A 22,695-nucleotide genomic window follows, 5' to 3' on the forward strand; every position below is an offset into this window, starting at 1 on the left:
CAACAACAACAACAACAGTAGCACCTCCACCATCTCCACCACCACCACCACAACAACAACAACAGTATCACCACCACCATCTCCACCACCTCCATCTCCACCACCACCACCACAACAACAACAACAGTAGCACCACCACCTCCATAACAACAACAACAACAAGAACAACAATAGCACCACCACCACCACCTCCACCACAACAACAACAACAAGATCAGCAGTAGCACCACCACCACCACCACCACCACCACAACAACAACAACAACAACAGTAGCACCGCCACCACCACCATCTCCACCACCACCACCACAACAACAACAACAACAGTAGCACCACCACCACCAACTCCACCACCACAACAACAAAAACAACAACAACAGTAGCACCACCACCACCACCTCCACCACCACAACAACAACTACAACAACAACAACAACACGTCCTAAACGCGGTAGCGATATCAGCAGAACCCTTGTGTCGAGGTCGAACAGCCATTCGCTAAAGGGTCCAGTAAACAACGTACATGTCCGTTCTTCTTCTTCTTCAGCGTTCCAGAATGTTTCTGGTTACGTGTGAGCTCGTTTGCCCATTTGGGTTCCCCACACTATACTCTGAGAGCATAGTCAGCTCACTCCGCTTTCGTTGAGTAGGTATGCTGGGTATTTTCGTGTTTCCATAACCCACCGAACTCCGACATAGATTACAGGATCTTTTCCGTGCGCAGTTGGTCTTGTGCTTGCGTGTACACACGAAGGGGGTTAAGTCACTAGCAGGTCTGCACATAATTTGACCTGGGAGATCGGAAAAAAAACTCCCCTCTTAACCTACCAGGCGGCAGCGACCGGGATTCGGACTCACGACCTCCCGATTAGGAGGCCGACGTCTTATCACCACGCCACTGCACCCGTCTACATGTCCGTTCAAACATGCCGCAGCGCAGTCATGCATGGCCGTGTTATTTTGAGATGGTCGTTAAATATGACCATGCAGTCTCGTATAAAGGTGTTATATCGTGTACCGCCCCACTGCGGACCATACAGGTTCCAATTGATAAGGGTCAAATTACGCCAATGTTTCCACAGCTGAGCCCCCCCCCCCCAAAAAAAAAAAACCAAAAAAAAAAATCCTTCTTTGTAGCACATGGGCCCTCTCCGATCTAAAGTCCGGATAAAGTCAAAATTAGTTTGATCAAAGTTTCAATCGGTTTGCTTCACAAATGTGGTCACTAAGTCCTAAGTGCGGCGTCTAAACCGGATATGACGTCACAAAAAACTCGTTTTCAAAAACATGAAAACAAAATTGCCGGGATAAAATCTCGGAGAATGCTGATGTAACATTTCCTAAACTTATGTCCAATACTTTTCCGGAAACTTCTACACACACTGGTAAAATATTCTGTCCCAAGCGCAAGCCTGGGTAGGCTTTTTGGAATACACTATAGAGTTAAAGATAGTAAGGAACGTACCTTTCACGTTTTTGGTTCCAGTTGTTTTCATGTGAGTGGGAAATTCTATTAAACGTTCCAAAATATAACCATGCTTGTTTTCTGATTCTAAATTTTGAAATGCTAGCAGTCTATCTGCTTTTGTATTTTCGATTTCTGTATACTATACTGTTCAAAAAAAGAAACGCATAGCTTGTAATATTTGGTTAATTTAGTTATATGGCTACAAGGATATCCACCAAACTGCAGAAAATGTTTATCTGGTCGTCGACCTTTCGTCCATTGCCACAAGTGAGCTCTGCACGTGACGCATGCGTTATCAGTGGCTACAATGTCAAAATTGCTCATTTGGCATGACCACTCGTCATGCTTCAGTGTAATCTCGTGAAACTCGGGGAATATTGAGCTCTCACCATGTCTTCCAAAACCCATAAAAGCGGATTGTTCGCCACAAAGAAATCAGACGACAATTCAGCGACGAAAGATGGCCCGATTGAGCAGAGAAGACCGCCAAATTGCATTGGGTCGTTTACAAGCAGGCCAAAGTCAAAGTGCAATCGCCAGGCACTTCCACGTGTCCCAGAGCACCATCAGTAGACTGTGGGTCAGGTTTCAAGCCACTGGCTCCGTTGCTGACTTGCCACGAGCGGGAAGACCAAGGGCGACAACTGCTGCTCACGACCGCTTCATACGGCTCCGCCACCTCCGGAATCGTTTCCTGTCGGCCTCATCTTCTGTCCAGGCTCTCCCCGGGCCACACCGATTATCGGACCAGACCGTGCGGAACCGCCTGCATGAAGCTGGTTTGAGAGCTCGCAGACCTCACAGAGGAGCTGTCCTCACCCGCCGCCATCGCCAGAACCGAGTGCAGTGGGGCAACCAGCACCTTCGCTGGACCGTCCGGAATCACTGGAGACACATGTGGTTCAGCGACGAGTCCTACTTCCTGCTCCAGCGACATGATGGTCGGAGGAGGGTATACCGGAGAGTAAACGAACGTTACGCGCCCAACTGTGTGGATGAGGCACCCGTTCATGGTGGTGGAGGCGTCATGGTGTGGGGGGCGATCAATACCGCTGGAAGGAGCACCCTGGTGCACGTCCAAGGGCGCATAACTGCCCAGCGATACGTGGAGGAAATTCTACGCCCACACGCCCTTCCTCTTCTGGCTGACCAGGATGCCATATTCCAGCAGGACAACGCTCGCCCGCACACAGCACGACTCACCACCCAGTTCCTCACCGACCACCATGTCCAGGTGCTTCCCTGGCCATCCATGTCGCCAGACATGAACCCGATAGAACACCTCTGGGATGAATTGGACAGACGTGTGCGCAGGCGAGAAGAAGCGCCGGCAAATCACCGCGATCAATTGCAGGCACTTCAGGAGGAGTGGGACACCATCCCACAGCAAGATATTCGGCATCTGATCCAGTCCATGCCCAGAAGGTGCCGGGCAGTTGTTGCTGCTCAAGGCAGTCACACCCCCTACTGACTTGACAGCCTCGGCACCCAATCGTATTGATTGACTGATTGATTTGAAGATGCAAATGAACTGTGTGTGCATTCAACTGTGTCCATACCAAATTTCAAACAAATAATCTAAATATTGGATTTTCTGTTAGTTTTTTCGAAAAATAAAACAAATTTGGCAAGTAGCAACTATGCGTTTCTTTTTTTGAACAGTATATAAAAATGGTCAGTTCGTCAAAATAGCTGGACCCTAATTGTACTCGCGAAGAATATATTTACATGAAGAGGGACCGGCACGGTTGGCCTAGTGGTAAGGCGTCCGCCCTGTGATCGGGAGGTCGTGGCTTCGAACCCCGGCCGGGTCATACCTAAGACTTTAAAATTGGCAATTTAGTGGCTGCTCCGCCTGGCGTCTGGCATTACGGGGTTAGTGCTAGGACTGGTTGGTCCGGTGTCAGAATAATGTGACTGGGTGAGACATGAAGCCTGTGCTGCGACTTCTGTCTTGTGTGTGGCACGTTATATGTCAAAGGAGCACCGCCCTGATATGGCCCTTCGTGGTCGGCTGGGCGTTAAGCAAACAAACAAACAAACATCACGAGGCAAGTTTCAGAACGTAGGGGATTTTCCCTCGACCTTTTGTCGCACTCGACCTTTTGTCACACTCGACCTTTTGACCCTCGACCAAATGTCCTCGACCTTTTTGTGCCTCGACCTTTTGTACTTCGACCTTTTGGTTCTCACCCGAGCTTCCTATCACATAAATCCACACATGAAAATTCCGTGCTTCCTAGAGTACACTCGCACAATGATCGAGGCCCCCCCAAAAGACAGGGTTTGTCTCTTTAAGGGACGGGGCCGGAATTCCTCACGAACACGAAAACACCGAAAAGCAGGAACAATAGAAAGAGGATTAATGACCACTGTGTCCAGTTCGTCCGAGTCCCATGATACGCCTTTGGCTATTGGCACTCACAAACCCACACACAGGCACAGACACACACACACACACATTGTGAGAATTCATTTTATTGATAACAATGACCTACAAATATGTAGTTCAAGTACATTTACGATTCTGCAATGGAAAGCCGTCATAATTATAATAGACAATGAAGCTACGTCAGACTGGATAAAGCGTATGGCGTAATGTCTAATGAATTGGACTTTTTACATTTAGTCAAGTTTTGATTTTTACATTCAAAACGGATAGAACTCGCTGTAATCAGCTGGAACGTTCAGTGATTGACTTAGGACGATACAAATAGGAGAGATGTCTGCAGTCCCTTGGTTCGATTTTGCAGCCCAAAATTCTGAATTCTTTTGTTTTTCAATTTAGTCACTTGGTTGTCATGTTTCTAATTAGTCTCTTCTGTTTTTGCCCGGTCTATGTTGATGGTATACCCTTATTAAAGCGGCGGTAAACCTGATCTATGTAAAATATATCTAGATAGTCAAGTCAATACTTGAATTAGATGCAAAAGTTGTCGTCATTATGTTTTGGCGAAATGTATATAGAGACAAGGAACACACCATTAATGCACAACCCCCCTCCCACACACACACACAACATACGCACACGCTTAATCACACACACACACAGCCACACACAGACATAGACACACACGCGTACACGCGTATACGCACGTACACACACACACACACACATACACACACACACACACACACATACACACCCACACACAGACATACCCACACACGCGTACACGCAAACACACACACACACACACACAGTTACATACAAACACATACACACACACACACACACACACACACACACACACACCAATCCAAAAACAATGTACATAACTGTTATCATCAAGGAAATAATACAAACGCAAAACAAGCCATTGGAATCAGTCTAGTTGTCTGTACTAATGCTGAGTGTTTTTCCGAATAGACGGTAAACAAATCAAAGCTTCCTTTGGTCGTCAATGTTGAACAGAGACCATGTCTAAAAACAAAATCACCGTTGACCTGTGCAAATATCCCATGACCTTCCTTGTTTGTCTCGGTTATTCTAGTGAGACAAAATCCCGCGATATTGCTCAGTAGGCCAACAGTTCGGCCATGACCTAGGCAAATGAATTGCGCAGCCGCAGAAGCAACTAAAAGGACATCTTGAATGAGATGATGACGTTTTGAATGGGAACCAGGTAAATTTGACCTTGATTCTGATCATGAACCATCTGTTGATAACCTGGCCCGATGGAAGGTCGTACCGATTCATAGATTCAACCTGCAAACTGCGACCTCATCTGTGTTCAGATCCGAAACAATGCATGGAATCTTTTATTTAAAAGCCTTATGGCTTGTTTCGACATGCATTAAACGGATGAAATTACCTACATACAGTTCATTTCTTCAGCAAACTGCAAAAGCATCAATGCCTCCTGTTGGGTTGGGTGGTTTTTTGAGAGAAATTTCATCCACACGATAGATTCGCTGATTTGTCTCACGAAGCCGTCATCAACACGAACACAACGATTGCAGAAGCAAACTCTGTACCGACACGACTGAGACACAAGACTGATTATTTCACAGCTGCAATGCCAACAAAAACAAAGACGTTTTGGGCGCTGACGTCAAGTCTGACCACGGACCAGCCATTTGCCGGGACGACGGAATCGTCCGAACAAAAAACAAATGACGGCAAAGTCTCTGTCGTTTTGTGTGTAACTTTGTCAGAGCGTCAATGTATGCGCGTCCATTATTTTCGTTTCCGGTGTCATTTTAGACTAATAGGCTAAAATGACAGAAATGCGGAACAAGCTACTCGAAAGTGGCAGCTGAACCCGTGTGTTGAAACAGCTGAAACACTCTTTTGGGATGCCGTTTCAATCATAACCAAGAAGGGAAAAGAAGAAACAATGTTCAGTGGCGAAATGACAGCGGATTGAGCATTTATTCCGGTCAACGAAGGGACAATTGGAGCTTCTGCAATCCGTGTCAACCGCAAGGGCTAGATTCGTAGCAGACGACAAACAAAGCATATTATGTTATGAAGATTATGTCGTTATAAATTATCTGTTCTTTATGAAGACATTTCAAAGGAAAAATAGGCTTCGATGGGTCACGGGGTATATGCGTTACACCGCCGATTCATCCATGAAATTGCGTGGTATTTTGTCTCCACCCGGTGAATGAATACAATGACGTCACTCGAGGCTGTCATCATATATATTCATTGACCCAGTCTCGACAAAGTACCACGCAATACCATGAATGGGCGGAGGTGTAACTTATACATATATAACAGAATACCACAACAAGGAACGTAAGATGATGAAGAAAACAAAGTTAAGTGACAAACTGAACAGAGCTTGAGCACGGACATTTGAGCATTGCGATACAGCAACAGAAAGAAAGAAGGATCGAAAGAAACCAACTAACCGACCAACCTACCTACAAGCCAAATAAACAAGCAGGCAAGCAAATTAACAAATAAAGGAAGCTTAACAAACACAATTCATTAAAGTTATTAAAACAAAAATGATAATGATGTAAGATTACAACTGAACTATGGTGCTTCTCAAGGGTAACCAGCCTTCACGGTCTGGTCTGGCTGGGGACTAGGGTACGTTGGGGGATTTCCGTAGGGCTGGGGATTCCCATACGGCTGAGCATTCCCGTAAGCCTGAGGGTTCCCGTACGGTTGAGCATTCCCGTAAGCCTGAGGGTTTCCGAACGGTTGAGCATTCCCGTAGGGCTGAGCTTGAGCCTGACCTCCGGCCGTTGTGTAACTTTGACCTTGTGAGATGGTTGCCATGGTGATGACTTGACCCCCGGCCCCAACAGCGCTGGTGGGCAGGGGTTTGTTGCACACGGCGATGATGATACCGGCAACGACGCAGAGAGCACTACCAATGGCGGACAGGTAGAGGGACCAGCTGAAATATTCTTTGGTCGCCGCCTCTCCAACGTAGACCATGCAGCCTATGAACCCTAGCACTCCTAAAAAACAGAGGCAATGAAAAAACATGTAGTTCCGGATATTCTCTTAGCCGAATGATATGTAAGAATGTTCATAGAGGGCGATACGACTGGGTAATGGATTGAGACCGCAACAGCCAAGTTTGGAAGAAAACCTTTCGCCTAACGGACAAGACGGAACAGCAACAATAGAGACTGACAAACAAAGAAAACACACCGTGACCATTCAAATGGTCGTGACACCACCCGTTTGGTCGTTTTGCCGACATAATTCACATCTCAACATGTGGGTTATTGTACTTAGTTTGGATCCACTATAGCTCATGCATCCCGTATACATTAAATAATACAAACTGTCCTTGCACTTTGCTGCCCTACATGCCAACTGGCATAACGGTCAGCAAGTAAGTAGGTAAGTAAGTAAGTTAGTAAGTAAATAAATCCTTGCCCTTATCTCTTTTCCCGTTAACCAAATATTATGAACCCGCATAGCCAAATAGGATGATCTCGCTTCGCCAAATAAGATGAAGGGATTTTCTAAAAAAAAAAAAAAACCACACACAACCCCACCCAATTGCTTCTAGCTACCTCCTCAGATAAACCAACGATTATTTGTGACTTACCAGAACCGGCAGACAAAGCCTCAAGAATCCTAGTCACAGGTCCTGGAAAGGAGCGACAGCAGTTTGTGGCGAGGGCGTAGACACAGGCCGCGAACAGACCAATCAGAGAGAAACACTCCAGGGCCCTAACGGCGTGGAACCATGCTGGAACAGGCAGAGTTATTAATAAAGGTGTATAATAGATTAATTCACTCATCATTTTGGTATATTTGCAATAATCGAATTCCTCGAAATTAATCGAAATAACTCTGTCAGGTTTTTACATTTAGTCAAGTTATATTTTAACGTTGACCGGGAATCCAGATGAGGGTCTGGTGTATGTATGTATGTATGTACTAGATGAATACCCGCTTCGCCGGGTACGGCTTCGCCGGGAAGAAGTCGAGCCGAATACCCGGCTGTGCCGGGGACCCGGCTTTGCCGGGTGTACGCCGGCTTTGCCGGCGCACCGCACGAAGGAAGGGAGATAAACGCGCAAAACACTGGAGAAGATAAGGAAGAGACAGTGACCTTCTAAAAATAGTATAACGGGAATATGGATTGAGCGTTGTCGACAGTGACCTTCTAAAAATAGAAACGGGAATATGGATTGACGCCACACGAAGGAAGGGAGATAAACGCAAAAACACTGGAGAAGATAAGGAAGAGTTAGTGGGAATGGATCTGGGAAGATGAACAGAAAAACCAAAATCGGTTCAGCGCTGCGCGCTGAGAGCACGTGTTGAAATATCTCATCAACCAGGTTGTGTCCGGGGTGTACCATGGCCACCAAATTTGAAACAGATCCATCGAGAAGCTTGGCCGTGCATCGCGAACACACAGACACAGACACAGACACACACACACACACACACAAACACACACACACACACACACACACACACACACACACACACACACAAGTCGTATATATATATAGATGTACTAGATGATTACCCGCTTCGCCGGGTACCGGCTTCGCCGGGAAGAAGTAGAGCCGAATACCAGGCTGCGCCTGGGACCCGGATTTGCCGGGTGTACGAAGGAAAGGAGATAAACGCGCAAAACACTGGAGACCTTCTAAAAATAGTAACGTGCAGTGACCTTCTAAAAATAGTAACGTAGTAACGGGAATATGGATTGACGCCACACGGAGGAAGGGAGATAATCGCGGCTGAAAACACTGGAGAAGATAAGGAAGAGTTACTGAGAGCACGTGTTGAAATATCTCATCGATGAGGTTGTGTCCGGGGTGTAGCTGAATACGGTGTCCAAATTTGAAAAAGATCCACCGAGAACTTTGGCCGTGCATCGCGAACAGACAGACAGACAGACAGACAGACAGACACTAGTCGTATATATATATAGATGTAGAATAGAATAGAATAGAATAGAATAGAATAGAATATATTTTATTGTCGGAACCAAATTGGTTATTGACACAAAGAGCGATTAAAACAATCTGAAATAAACTTTCCTAGACGAATTTGTATTCTGTCTTCGCAAAATACTTCACTAGGTTTATTGTTGGAATACTTTATATCTATATTTGATAGATCCTTTATAAAATCATTTCGCAGTTCAGTGAACTTTTGACATCCGTCTAGGAAGTGAATTTCATCTTCAATAACGTTGCATTTATTACATAAACGATTTTCTCTTGGTATGTTATTATGTCTTCCAGTTTCAATTTTTAAAGAGTGTGTACTTGTCCTTAATTTACTCAGTAAATGTCTATGCTTGATATTCGTAATGCTTATAAGGTATGGCTGAACTTCGTATGTCTTGCTTACAGAGGAATAAAATTTCAGCCTTGGACGACCTTCACATTTAATTTTCTCCCAAAACTTTATGTAGTTAATCCTTAACTTTTCTTGTATGGCGTTTTGTAGTTTACCGATGTCAAATGTATATTGATTAAGCCATACATGTTTAAAACCTATTTTGTACAAAAGCTCTTTGATGAAAGTTAGCCACGGATTTTTTGGCGCTTGGTTTAACATTTCTTCATATATTTGATGAATAAGTGATTTATTCTCCGTTTTCAAAATATGTGCCCAATACGATATGCTTTGTGATAACATGTTTAGTCCCAAAGGAAATCTTCCTATTTCTGCTAAAACTGGAATCCACATGGCTTTTTTGTGCACACCAAGAATAAATCTACAAAATTTAACATGTACAGATTCGTGAAGACATTCATTCGAAATACATCTTTCAAAAAAGTTTTCAATGTCATTGGTATCGTTTTTGCTCGTGAACATGTAAGGGAACCAAATTTCTGCTTCACGAAAATCACAAATCACAAATCACGGTCACGGTAAAAGTTGCATGTACAGAAAGCACGTGTATGTGTATGTAGATGTATGTGTGCGCGTGTAGAACGATTCAGAGAAAACTACTGGACCGATCTTTACAAAACTTTACATGAGATTTCCTGGGTTTTTCTTGTTCGTGATAAATGTCTTTGATGACGTCATATCCGACTTTTTGTACACGTTGAGGCCGCACTGTTACGCCCTCATTGTTTAACAACATTTATTGACATTTTTGTCAGGCAATATTCGACGAAGTCCGGACTATGGGATTGCATTTCAGCTTGGAAGTTAAAACGTTCGTTGATTAGTTTGCTCGTTAAGAGGGCCCCAAAGGGGGGGTATCATCACGATCACGGGAAGGGAAATTTTAGCTTTCACGATCACAGTTACCTTGATTTTTGTTTTCACGATCACGAACACCAGTGGCAAATCACGGTCACGGTAAAAGTTGCATGTACAGAAAGCACGTGTCAAAGTAAACACAACCACACAGTAATTCGCTCCTCTGGATCTATTTTTTATTCAACACAAAGTCAGAACTGTTGCACTTTTTTATTATTATTTTTTTAATTCTCTTTCATACACACCTAGAAATACATATCATGATTTGTAATCAGTAACAAGAATGTTGTTTTCTCTGTCTCTGTCTCTGTCTCTGTCTCTGTCTCTGTCTCTGTCTCTCTCTCTCTCTCTCTCTCTCTCTCTCTCTACACTCATACACATTCAACGCCCACACCCTCACTCACACACATGAATATATACTTGCACCAACTGACTTGCACAATTTCACATTTCCAGAGCTAAATCTTGTAAACCCATTTTCTCAAAAACTATTGGGTGGATTGAAACTAAAGTACATGTATGTGTGATGGGTTCTTTATTTTCAACTTTGCCATACAATTTGAGGTACACCATCGCCTGGTTTCATGGCCTTGAAAAACAAACAGGAACGCCACAGGCCAAAAATGGTTTTACCTGAAAGAAGCGCGCAAGCCAACTAGTGGGGTCCGGGGGCATGCCCCCCCGGAATTTTTTTCAAAAAACGATTAAAATCTGTGCAATCTGGTGCATTTTGGGCATCATTTTCAGGGCTGTAATAGTGTTGTGATCTTGTTAAAAATCCCATTTTAGCCTCCCCCCACCACCATTCAACACACCTCCAAACTGGTGAAAACAACACTACTGTGCGCTGGCTTCATTGAGACCGGCGCCCGGTTGCGTTGCGCGATATTCACACGGATCGTTTTTGCGGAAATTGTTCAACTTCACCGGAATAAATTTGACTTTACCGGATTTTGAAAACGGCTTTATCGGATTTCCGGCAATTACCGGAAAAGTAGCATGCCTGACAAAATCAGTCCCCAACGAACATGACTTTGATCGTCTTTGACATGAGGATCAAGTGACCCAAACTGGCACGTCTCACCGCCATTGTTTCTGAATTTTGATGATATTAAAGTTTACACTTACAGGCGCTAAAATAAATCCAAGCTTAATGCAAAGAAGCGACAATTAGAATCTATGCCAAGCGTGTCCACGTTGCTGGGATGAAAAACACATTTCTAGTTTCGGTTTTGGCTACACGCAGACTCGATCTTGAGCCAGTCGAGGTCACACTGAGGTGACAGCCGGACGTGGCAATATCGACAATGTCAATGATCTCACTCAAACTCAAAGATCTTGAACAAATTTCAAGATCTTTGCCTACATTCAGAACAGTCATAGAGCAACATAGATCAACATAACTTGATATTTCGTCTTCGGAAAGACCGACCCGTAGCCTGACCTTTCCACCAAGGAAGGCATTCTCGCCGCCTGCTTTGGTCTGGCTTGAATCCACAAAATATAACAGAAGTTCGATGACAGTGCCGCTGCACGCCATTTTTGATCTTCGAATTCGATTTTGACTGAATGCACTCAAAACTTTTGCACGAAGCCCTTCCATTGGATGAAGTTTGGCAGACTTTTCTTCTTCTTCTTCTGCGTTCGATGAGGCAGACTTTTGCAATTTGGCTTCTGATTGGATCTCTTTTTTTGTGTGATTGGTTCTCTTAAAAGGAAGCAATCGCTGTCAAAATCATATTTCTGAATGTGTTGTTGCTTCCCTTCAATCAGGATTGGCTCCTTGACGAATAGAGGATCATAGAGTGATACAGCTGTAAAAAATGTACGTTGAAAATAAAATGCTTTGCAATAATGCCCATCACGATCACAAAAACAAATGACGATCACGATCACGAGACTTGATTTTTTTGTCATCACGGATCACGGGCAAAGTCCCATCACGATCACAGAAATGGAAATTTCGGCAATCACGGTCACAGAAAGGTCAAAAAACGCCAATCACGATCACGATTTTAAACCCTTTGGGGCCCTCCGTTAAAGTTGTCATTAAAATCGATTTTTCACAAACAGATTTAAGATTGATTGCATCGTATATTTCATCAAATTCTGAATCAGAATATAATTCTATACATATGTCATGTTTACTCTTAAAATGTGATCACAATTACCAAAAATAATTAGTACTACGATTAAAATGTCAGAAATCGGTCTTAAAATCCCACTTCGTCAAAATCACGGGCCAAAGAATCTAGACACAGCCATCGTCGAACGCTGAAGAAGAAGAAGAAGGTCTTAAAATGATTCCATCGTATTTTCTATCATTTCCTGATTCCAAAAACATCTATATATATATAATATGTGTTATTAAAAAAAAGCCCTGAACGTTACAAAATAAAATCCAGAAAAGCGCGCTTTCCTGCTTGGCACAATACGCTACCGCGCTATTCTCGCTTGTTAATTTCACCTCGTTTTGCATGTGAAAAGTGATTAATATCCTTGTCGCGGGGATTGACGAAGCTGTATTGTCTTGGTGAAAAAATGCAGTGCGTTCAGTTCCATTCCGTGAGTTCCACAGCTTGACTAAATGTAGTAATTTCGCCTTACGCGACTTGTTATCCCAGCGAAGCTGGAGGTATCCCGTGAACGCTATACTGTAATCGACTTGAGAAATGTGCATACCGAATAATACATGATAAAGAAGGATTCTTTGTGCCCGGCTACGTGCTACAGGTGGAGATGGAAGTTCACCAAAAATTGGGACCATACTAACAAAAATACGGTGGGTGCAATAGTCGCCCCCATTTTTTCAGCAAACGCCACCCAAGGCCGCTTTGGACGGGTAGAAATTCCGTAGTTTCCAAGTCTATGGATAAAGCTCGCGTAAGAAGAATACGTCACGGTCGAAAGTCTTTGACGTCAATTAATGCATCATGACGTCATGCCTCCCTGAAGTCTTTCTCTCTCGCGCAGTGTGTGTGTTTGTGTTCATTTTGTGCACATGTGTTAGTGTTACTGTTTGTGTGTGTGTGTGTGTGTGTGTGTGTGTGTGTGTGTGTGTGTGTGTGTGTGTGCGCACGCGTGCATGAGTCTGTACTCGTATGTGTGTGGTGTGTGTGTGTGTATGTGTGTGTGTGTGTGTGTGTGTGTGTGTGTGCGTGTGTGTGTGTGTGTGCGCACGCGTGCATGAGTTTGTACTCGTGTGTGTGTAAATGTGTGTGTGTATGTGTGTGCGTGTATGTGTGTTTGTTTGTAACGGTGTGTATGTCCGTCTGTCCATATGTGCGTATGGGTGTGTGTTTTGTGTGTATGAAGTTTTTTTGTGAGAGTGAGTGCGTGTTAGTGAGTGTGTGTATGTGTGTGTGTGTGACTTGGGGTGTGTGTGTGTGTGTGTGACTTGGGGTGTGTGTGTGTGTGTGCGTGGGTGTGTGTGTGTGTGTGTTTGAGAGAGAGAGAGAGTGTGTGTGTCTGTGTGAATGTGTGTGTGTGTGTGTTTGAGAGAGAGAGAGAGAGAGAGTGTGTGTGTGTGTGAATGTGTGTGTGCATGAGTTTGTGTGTATGTTTGTGTGTGTATGAGTGTGTATATGTGTTTGTTTGTAAAGGTGTGTGTGTCCGACTGTCCATGTGCGTATTTCTTTGTGCTTATGTACAGTGTGTGTGTGTGTGTGTGTGTGTGTGTGTGTGTGTCTGTTTGTATAAGTGAGAAAGAGAGAGAGAAAGAGAGAAAGAGAGAGAGTGGGTGTATGTGTGTGTGTGCGTAAGTGTATGTGTGTGTGTATGTGTGTTTGTTTGTAAAGGTGTTTATGTCCGTCTGTCTATATGTGCGTATGGGGGTGTGTTTTGTGTGTATGAAGTGTGTGTGAGAGAGTGAGTGAGTGCGTGTGAGTGAGTGTGTATGTGTGTACGTGTGTAACTTGGGGTATGTGTGTGTGTGTGTGTGTGTGTGTGTGTGTGTGTGTGTGTGTGTGTGTGTGTGTGTGTGTTTGAGAGAGAGAGAGAGAGAGAGAGAGAGAGAGAGAGAGAGAGAGAGAGAGAGAGAGAGAGAGAGAGATGTTTGTCTTTCGCTGGGGTATGCAGTGCCTTGGCGTTGCACATCTACTTAATTGGTTGTGGAAGAGTTGATTGTTGTCATGTTTGTCTGTGCTTTTTCATGGAAACGCAAAGGTAGACGGTAAGTCTCCCGTAAACCATCACAGATATAGAGAATACTACATGGCTTGCTGTGTCGTACCAGATTTACACGAGTTTTTTTTTTTAAATATTGAACTGCGAGCGAAAGCGAGCTGTTCACTATTTGAAAAAGCAACGAGTGTAAATCTGGTACGACACAGCAAGCCATGTAGTTTTCTGTTTATCCTACATACTGTACTTACGTGTATTTTCCTGAAAATGTCCTTCAGTCGAAACAGCTAAATTGAAGACGCTTGTTTTGAAACCTCGATCTCTTCTAAAACCTCGTGCAATATATTACGTCAAAGCAAAAAAAACGTCACTCTGAAAGTGTGGCGTGACGTGTTAGTTATCAGGGCCTAGCATTGGAAAAAGTGAGTTCAGCTTACAGGAGGCTCCCAGTGGGGTCCGGGGGGCAAAGCCCCCTGAATTTGAAGATTTTTTTGAGATTGTTTACCTAAAATGATCCCCCCCCCCCCCCCAAAGAAGATTGAGCAAATAAATTATGCCTTCACCAACAAGCAAAACACAGACAGAAAACAAGAAAACTGACATTGACAATCTTGTGTTATTTGGCCTAAAAGGTTTACCTTCTTCAAACAAACACAATGTCAGCAATGTCACTCCTTGTCTTAAAGTTGTTGAAAACGATACACAGTCTCAGGCATAAACAGGGTTCGTACAGAGTCCTTGAACCCTGGAAAACTCCTTGAAAATTGGAAAACCTTTTCCAGGGCTTGAAAAGTGCTTGAAAATAGAGTTTTGTTAAATAGTCCTTGAAAAGTACTTGATTTTTCCAAATTGTTGCCTATACATTTCGTCAGCAGCTTGTCTTATTAAAAAAAAAAAATGCAACCCCCTTTTTTTTCGTCAAATACAGTACACACATTTTGGGAGAATAAAAGATCGAGTGAAAACGAAAGCAGACGAACTATTACTAGTCACCCGTAGTTGCTTCCCTTCCCGGAAGTTGGCAAGGGAAACAACTACGGAATGACTAATAGTTTGCAGACGCGGAGAACCGCAGTGGCATTTCCTGTGTCTTAGCGTGGAAAATGGGGAAAGGCAACTGCGTCTTCAACCGTCAATGGCTTGCCAATGCAAAATACAAAGCTTGGCTTGCAGAAGCATCGGATAAATCGAAACATCATGCGCGATGCTTCGTGTGTAAAAAAGACTTCAACATTTCGAGCATGGGAGAAGCCGCCTTAAAAAGCCACATGGCCGGTGCACGACACCAGATGCTCATCAAAGGAAATGAAAACTCTGCCCCGAAATTGACGATGGAAGATTTTGTGCAGCAAAGGTGTGATCTCTCTCTGTCTCTCTCTTTCTCTCTCTCTCTCTCTCTCTCTCTCTCTCTCTCTCTCTCTCTCTTTTGGCTCACGAAGTGTAGCCTATGTGATCGTAACTTTATCTGTCTGTGCATGTGTGCGTGTGGTAGAAACTTTAACATTTCGTCATTTGAAGACATCACATTATGGCGTAAGAGGGTTAGACGTCACGCGTCTCGGTCATTGTTATTTTGAGCGGGCCGAGACTAGTTGGCAGTCGTGTCCCTGTAAGTAGGCTACATGCAGACAGACAGATCTAGATCTAGTGTCTCGCTTTCTTGCACAGTTTCACCTATGCTTACTGTGTGTATGTGTGACGGAGTGATTGAGTTTGTGTTACTGTTTGTTGATTTCTTACATGAGCTTTGAAGGCTTCGCCTCTTGTTCTCTTTCTTGACGATGGAACTTGGAAGATTTTATGCAGCAAAGGTGTGATCTCTGAGACTCTCTCTCTTTCTCCCTCTCTCTCTCCCTCTCCCCCCCTCTCTCTCTCTCTCTCTCTCTTTCTTCTCTTTCTTTTTTTGCCTCTTTTTTCCCTTCCCCTCTCTCTCTCTCTCTCTCTCTCCCTCCCTCTCCATCTCCCCCCCTCTCTCTCTCCCTCTCTCTCCCTCTCTTTCTCTGACTCTCTCTCTCTAGCATTCTTCTGATAGCTCTTTGGAGATGTGTGTTTTGTAGCTCTACACAATCCTCGGGGGCCTCAGTTGGTGCCTCATCTGCAGTGGCAGGGCATTCTTCGGGTCCAAGTTCATCTGCTACTCCAGTGATGACTGAACCTGATTCTTCTGTGCCTGTGACTGTATCAAGTTGGTGCTCTAACACTGATGTCTTGAAGGCAGAAGTCTACTGGACATTGTATTCAATGGAGAAGCATTTCTCGTTCAGAAGTTTCCAAGGCATGAACAGTATTTTGGGCAAGATGTTTCCAAACTGCCCAGAAGCAAGACAGTTCTCATGTGGAGAAAGCAAAGCGGCATATCTGGTCACCTTTGGTCTTGGACCATATTTCTCTGAAATGCTGACAGCAAATGCAAAAAAGGCTGCCGGAGGATACGTTCTTCTGTTCGATGAAAGCTTAAATAAGCAGCTTCAACAAAACCAACTTGACGTTCACATCCGGTTTTGGGATGATGGCCAGGTTCAGACACGCTATCTGACGTCCAAGTTTCTTGGCCATGCTACAGCTGATATTTTGTACTCTGAACTTGAAGAATGTTGTGAGATTCTAGGCAAGGAGAGCATCGTCCAGTTGTCAATGGACGGACCAAATGTCAATTGGTCAACATTTGGAAAGTTGTGCAAAGATATTGACACATCGACGCAAACCAAGAAACAGCTGTACAATGTTGGCAGCTGTGGGCTGCATACTTTGCATAACGCATTCAAGAATGGCTACGACAAAACTGGTTGGGATTTGGACAAATCACTGAGTTCCATGTACAAACTGTTTCATGACACCCCAGCTCGACGTGAGGATTTTGTTACTTGGACTGGATGTACTTCATTTCCCAAGAAGTTTTGTGCTCACCGCTGGCTTGAGAATGTGAGCGTCTGCGAAAGAGTCCTTGAAATCTGGCCACATCTTCAGACATTTGCTCACAAGTTGAAGGCAGCAAAAAACTGTCCCAGTACAGACACATTCTGCACAGTTTTGAAATGTTGCAATGATGTGCTGTTTACTGTGAAGCTGCAGATCTTCATTTCCATTGCAAAAGACATTGAGCCTTTCCTGAGGCAATATCAGACTGACAAGCCTGTCCTCCCCTTCCTTGCAGATGATTTATTTGATGTGGTGCGGAACATGATGGGCAGGTTTGTGAAGGATGACATCATGGAGAATGTTGGTTCCTCTACTTCCAAGCTGATCCTTGCTTCGCAGGACTTGTCAGAGGTAAAAACTCACAAGGATGGCAGCAAAATCAATATCGGCTTTGCATCCCACAGGTTACTGAGAGACCTGAAGTCACGGGGAAAGGTCTCTGAAAAGGATCAGATGGTGCTTCGACTTGAAACAAAGAAGTTTTTGATCCATGTTGTCACCAAGATTTTGGAAAAATCACCCCTGAGATACAGTCTTGTCCGCAACCTGGCTTGGCTCAAGCCCGATGTGGTCCTCAACAACAAAAAGAAGGCTGAGCAACAGCTACATAACTGCTTAGACGGCATGGCTGAGATCAAGAGAGTGGATGTTTTATTGGGAGATTCAATCATTGACCAGTACAAGGAGTTTGCAACTGAAATGGTTGGAAATGCTGAGCTACGAGATTTTGATTCCCAGACTGGACGCCTTGACTCACTGTACTTCTCCCTGCTTGCTTTGAGGAAGGAATGGAAAGACCTGTGGTGTGTCATAAGAGAGCTGCTGATGTTGTCCCACGGACAGGCCTCTGTCGAACGAGGATTCTCTGTTAACAAAGAGATTATGACAGACAACATGAAAGGGAGAACCCTTGTGGCACAGAGGCATGTGACAGACCACATTGCAAACGTAGGTGGAGCTGAGAAAGTGATGTTGTCAAAAAAGCTACTCTACAATGCTGCTAGTGCTCGGCAAAGGTACTCTGAGTACTTGGAGGAAGAGAAAGAGAAGAAGAAGAACGAGACACATGTGCAAAAAAGAAAGGCTGACATGGATGAGATTCAGACTCTCCAAGCAAAGAAAAGAAAGATCGAAGATTGTGTGGCTGACCTGCTCAAAAGCGCAGATGCTTTTGCAGAAAAGGCTGAACACACGCAGAACTTCAACTTCATAGCAAAGTCAAATGCTTTGAGGAAAAGTGCAAAAACCAAGAAGGACGAAGTGGCATCTCTTGAGAAAGAAATTCACCAGAAACTTGATAACTTGAAAAACTGAAGGTAAGCTTGGTGCTTTGCATTAATTTGGGGAAAATCATGTCCTTGAAAAGCATTTATTTGGTCCTGGAAATGTCCTTGAAAACTCCTTGAATTGTTTCAGCTCTGCCCTGCAGGAACCCTGCATAAAGCATGTCCCTCCTTTGCTTAAGTTGAAAATGTTGAAAACTATACACAGAGAACAAACTGAAGTTGTTAAAAAAAATTACACACTGGAAATGTCTTTAGCAGATGTTGTGAGATGATCCTTCTTGGTTTATTGTTTTTTGAAAAAGATTCAAGTTTGAACTGCTTGGCCTTGCGAAGCCCTTGTTCGCGTAAAATATTTCTTTCCGGCACAGTATGCTTTGCCAGAAATAGCAACCTTTCTGAGCCATAGTCCGTATCGGCACATTACTTCTTCTGACTTGCCTTCCGCCTTCGGAACGAAATCCAGCCATTCCCACTTCCAGGAATACCTGGATTCTTTGTCACTGAATGGCTGACCACGTTCAACAATGTCGCTTCGAGACATTATGTCAAGTCTAGAGCCATAAAACACCGGCACAAAGCATGCTCGCGCGATGCCAGAGGAAGTGCGTGCTCAAACACACTGTCAAACCGATTGAGAATTGAACCGAACGGAGCACAAAACGAAAGCTGGGACTGTTTGGGTTTACCGTTTGGGAATAACAGGTTTTTGCATTTCGGCGTACACCAAATCGAGTTCCGCGTACTGGAGATGTTATTTCGGCTTAAAGTACGCCGAACGGCTTACAATGCTAGGCCCTGTAGTTATACAAATTCATCGAGGGTAATTTGCTAGCGCAATTTTTGTTTCTATAAGGACGTTTGTCTCGATGACTGGCATCATAAGCAGTGGAAAAAAACAGGTCCTTGCCAGACTTGCTTGACATGACGTCATTTACATGATACACACACGTGTAATTTGAACGATTATTGAGGGCCCCAAAGGGTTTAAAATCGTGATCGTGATTGGCGTTTTTTGACCTTTCTGTGACCGTGATTGCCGAAATTTCTATTTCTGTGATCGTGATGGGACTTTGCCCGTGATCCGTGATGACAAAAAAATCAAGTCTCGTGATCGTGATCGTCATTTGTTTTCGTGATCGTGATGGGCATTATTGCAAAGCATTTTATTTTCAACGTACATTTTTCACAGCTGTATGATCCTCTATTCGCCAAGGAGCCAATCCCGATTGAAGGGAAGCAACAACACATTCAGAAATATGATTTTGACAGCGATTGCTTCCCTTTAAGAGAACCAATCACATACAAAAAGAGATCAAATCAGAAGGCAAATTGCAAAAGTCTGCCAAACTTCATCCAATGGAAGGGCTTCGTGCAAAAGTTTTGAGTGCATTCAGTCAAATTCGAATTCGAAGATCAAAAATGGCGTGCAGCGGCACTGTCATCGAACTTCTGTTATATTTTGTGGATTCAAGCCAGACCAAAGCAGGCGGCGAGAATGCCTTCCTTGGTGGAAAGGTCAGGCTACGGGTCGGTCTTTCCGAAGACGAAATATCAAGGTATGTTGCTCTATGACTGTTCTGAATGTAGGCAAAGATCTTGAAATTTGTTCAAGATCTTTGAGTTTGAGCACAGGCGGAAGGTATCGTCCACTGGACTACTACTATCACAGGAAGACTACAAGGTATGTCACTCACCTTCGAGTCTTCTGTGTTCTTGGAGTCGCTTCCTGGGAAAAAATATTGTTCAGGATGGGATTTTTAACAAGATCACAACACTATTACAGCCCTGAAAATGATGCCCAGAATGCACCAGATTGCACAGATTTTAACCGTTTTTTCAAAAACTTTCCGGGGGGGCATACCCCCGGACCCCCCTAGTTGGCTCGCCTGCTTCGCAGGCTCAGGCTTCTGGCTTCGCCACTGGCACTGCGCGCTTCTTTCAGGTAAAACCATTTTTGGCCCGTAGCATTCCTGTTTGCCGTTTTTTTAAGGCCATGAAACCAGGCGATGGTGTAGGCTACCTCAAATTGTATGGCAAAGTTGAAAATAAAGAACCCATCACACATACATGTATTTTAATTTCAATCTACCGAATAGTTTTTGAGAAAATGGGTTTACAAGATTTAGCTCTGGATATCTGAAATTGTGAAAGTATATATTCATGTGTGTGAGTGAGGGTGTGGGAGTTGAATGTGTATGAGTGGAGAGAGAGAGAGAGAGAGAGAGAGAGAGAGAGAGAGAGAGAGAGAGAGAGAGAGAGAGAGAGAGGAGAGAGAGAGAGAGAGAGAGAGAGAGAGAGAGAGAGAGAGAGAGAGAGAGAGAGAGAGAAAACAATGAAAACAATATTCTTGTTACTGATTACAAATCATGATATGTGTATTTCTATGTGTGTATGAAAGAGAATTAAAATAATAATAATAAAAAAGTGCAACAGTTCTCACTTTGTGGTGAATAAACAATAGATCCAGAGGAGCGAATTACTGTGTGGTTGTGTTTACTTTCACACGTGCTTTCTGTACATGCAACTTTTACCGTGACCGTGATTTGCCACTGGTGTTCGTGATCGCGAAAACAAAAATCAAGGTAACTGTGATCGTGAAAGCTAAAATTTCCCTTCCCGTGATCGTGATGATACCCCCCCCTTTGGGGCCCTCATTATTATCTCACGGGTGTCTCTCTCACGTATGTAGGATAAACTGTCAGTATTGAACACACAGTACAAAAACCCTTTCATTTAAACACTCACCGCTTGAGAACATCCTCGGTGCCCTCCATAAAGAGCGAACAATTTTCAAAGAATTTATTTTTGTGTGGTTTATCTTACCCCTGAGCCATCGTGAACCCGTGTGATCCAGTTTCCCTTTTTCACAATGTAGGGGGAGGGCTCCTAATATGGGCCGGCTCCTAATATGGACCACCCCCTTTCCATGGAAATAACAAGGCGAGAGCACTCATAAATGATTGCAAGCGATAGAGTTACTCTCCCTTACTGACTTGCAGAGGTTAAATATGTCCGGGAAGGCACGGAAGTCCAAACGGTGAGTCCTTTTCTCTTTTGATTGCTTACACTCTAAATCTGACCCTCGAAACTCATCAGTGTTTCTGCACATAAATAGCTTACAAGATAAACGACACCTTCTATCGGACACCTCAGGGTGTCTGTAATGTATGTTGCGAGTGTTGGCTTTCTGTAATCTTGGAGAACGAAGAGTACAACCAAATACTGAAAGATGCATGGGCGCCTAATATGGACCGCCTGTGGGCGCGTAATATGGACCGGTCCATATTAGGGGACCTAAGGTCCATATTAGGCGCCGTAAACTTTACAAAGTGATTGCAGATGAATCAAGACATCACAAAAGAATAGAACAATTCCAAACAGCTTGGCATGACTTCATTAAGTTCCTGACGACATGAAGTCATGCTGCTTGGAAATCTCGGACACCTAAACTTTATTTTTTAGTCATGGTGAACATTGAAGTTTAAAATCTTACCCAGAAAAAAACTTACCAACATCTTTTAACTAATGGGTTGTGTGTGTGTGTGTGTGTGTGTGTGTGTGTGTGTGTGTGTGTGTGTGTGTGTGTGTGTGTGTGTGTGTGTGTGCGTGTATGTGTATGTGTGTATGTGTTTGTGTGTGTGTATGTGTGTGTGTGTGTGTGTGTGGGTGTATGTGTGCTATACCTATCCCACGTCTCTATTTTTCAGTGGCCAATGGACTCACGATGAGCTAAGCACAGCATTGGACGCCTACCACTATGGCCTAGGGTTGAACGTATGTTCAAGGGAATATGACATTCCGAAAGCAACCTTGAAACGTCACATAACGAGCAAGAACAAGTACACAAACGGAAAGACAAAACTTCTCGGCAGACACCAGCTGTTGCCTACAGAAATTGAGGCTCAGCTGGTGAAGCACATCCTCTCTCTGTGTAAATCTTTTTTCGGGACTACTAGGCGGGCACTGATGGCTCTCGTGTTTGAGATCGCGGATATGAACGGGATGTCGCACACATTTAACAAAGAGAAAAAGATGGCTGGAAAGAAATGGTATCAGACGTTCATGCGAAGGCACCCTGAGATCAGTCGAGCCCAAGCATTCAACAAAGAAGCTGTTTATCGATACTTTGACCTGCTTGAGAAGATCATCGATGAAAACGGACTGGTAGGTTCACACATCTACAGTATGGATGAAACTGGCGTCAGCACTGTCCAGAAGAAGTGCCAGAAGGTGCT

General features: G+C 44.0%; 2 protein-coding genes across 2 annotated transcripts in view; one reads left to right on the forward strand and one right to left on the reverse strand.

Moving 5' to 3' along the window:
• Positions 1-3,930: 3,930 nt before the first annotated feature.
• The window catches only part of LOC138948574 (uncharacterized), a 37,982-nt gene continuing 19,217 nt past the window's right edge, over positions 3,931-22,695 (reverse strand). Inside the window, exons 2-3 of the mRNA XM_070320132.1 lie at positions 7,495-7,638; positions 3,931-6,892 (exon numbers count right to left, since the gene is read on the reverse strand). Coding sequence (XP_070176233.1) covers positions 6,471-6,892; positions 7,495-7,638 — 566 coding nt within the window. The 3' untranslated portion in view covers positions 3,931-6,470. The remainder of the gene's footprint in view (positions 6,893-7,494; positions 7,639-22,695) is intronic.
• On the forward strand, positions 16,299-18,607 carry LOC138948573 (uncharacterized). Its single transcript, XM_070320131.1, has one exon. It carries the CDS (start codon positions 16,401-16,403, stop codon positions 18,486-18,488), a length of 2,088 nt encoding a protein of 695 aa, XP_070176232.1. The 5' UTR covers positions 16,299-16,400; the 3' UTR covers positions 18,489-18,607.

Source organism: Littorina saxatilis, linkage group LG15, assembly GCF_037325665.1.
Source record: "Littorina saxatilis isolate snail1 linkage group LG15, US_GU_Lsax_2.0, whole genome shotgun sequence".
In the NCBI taxonomy this organism is placed as follows: Eukaryota; Metazoa; Mollusca; class Gastropoda; order Littorinimorpha; family Littorinidae; genus Littorina; species Littorina saxatilis.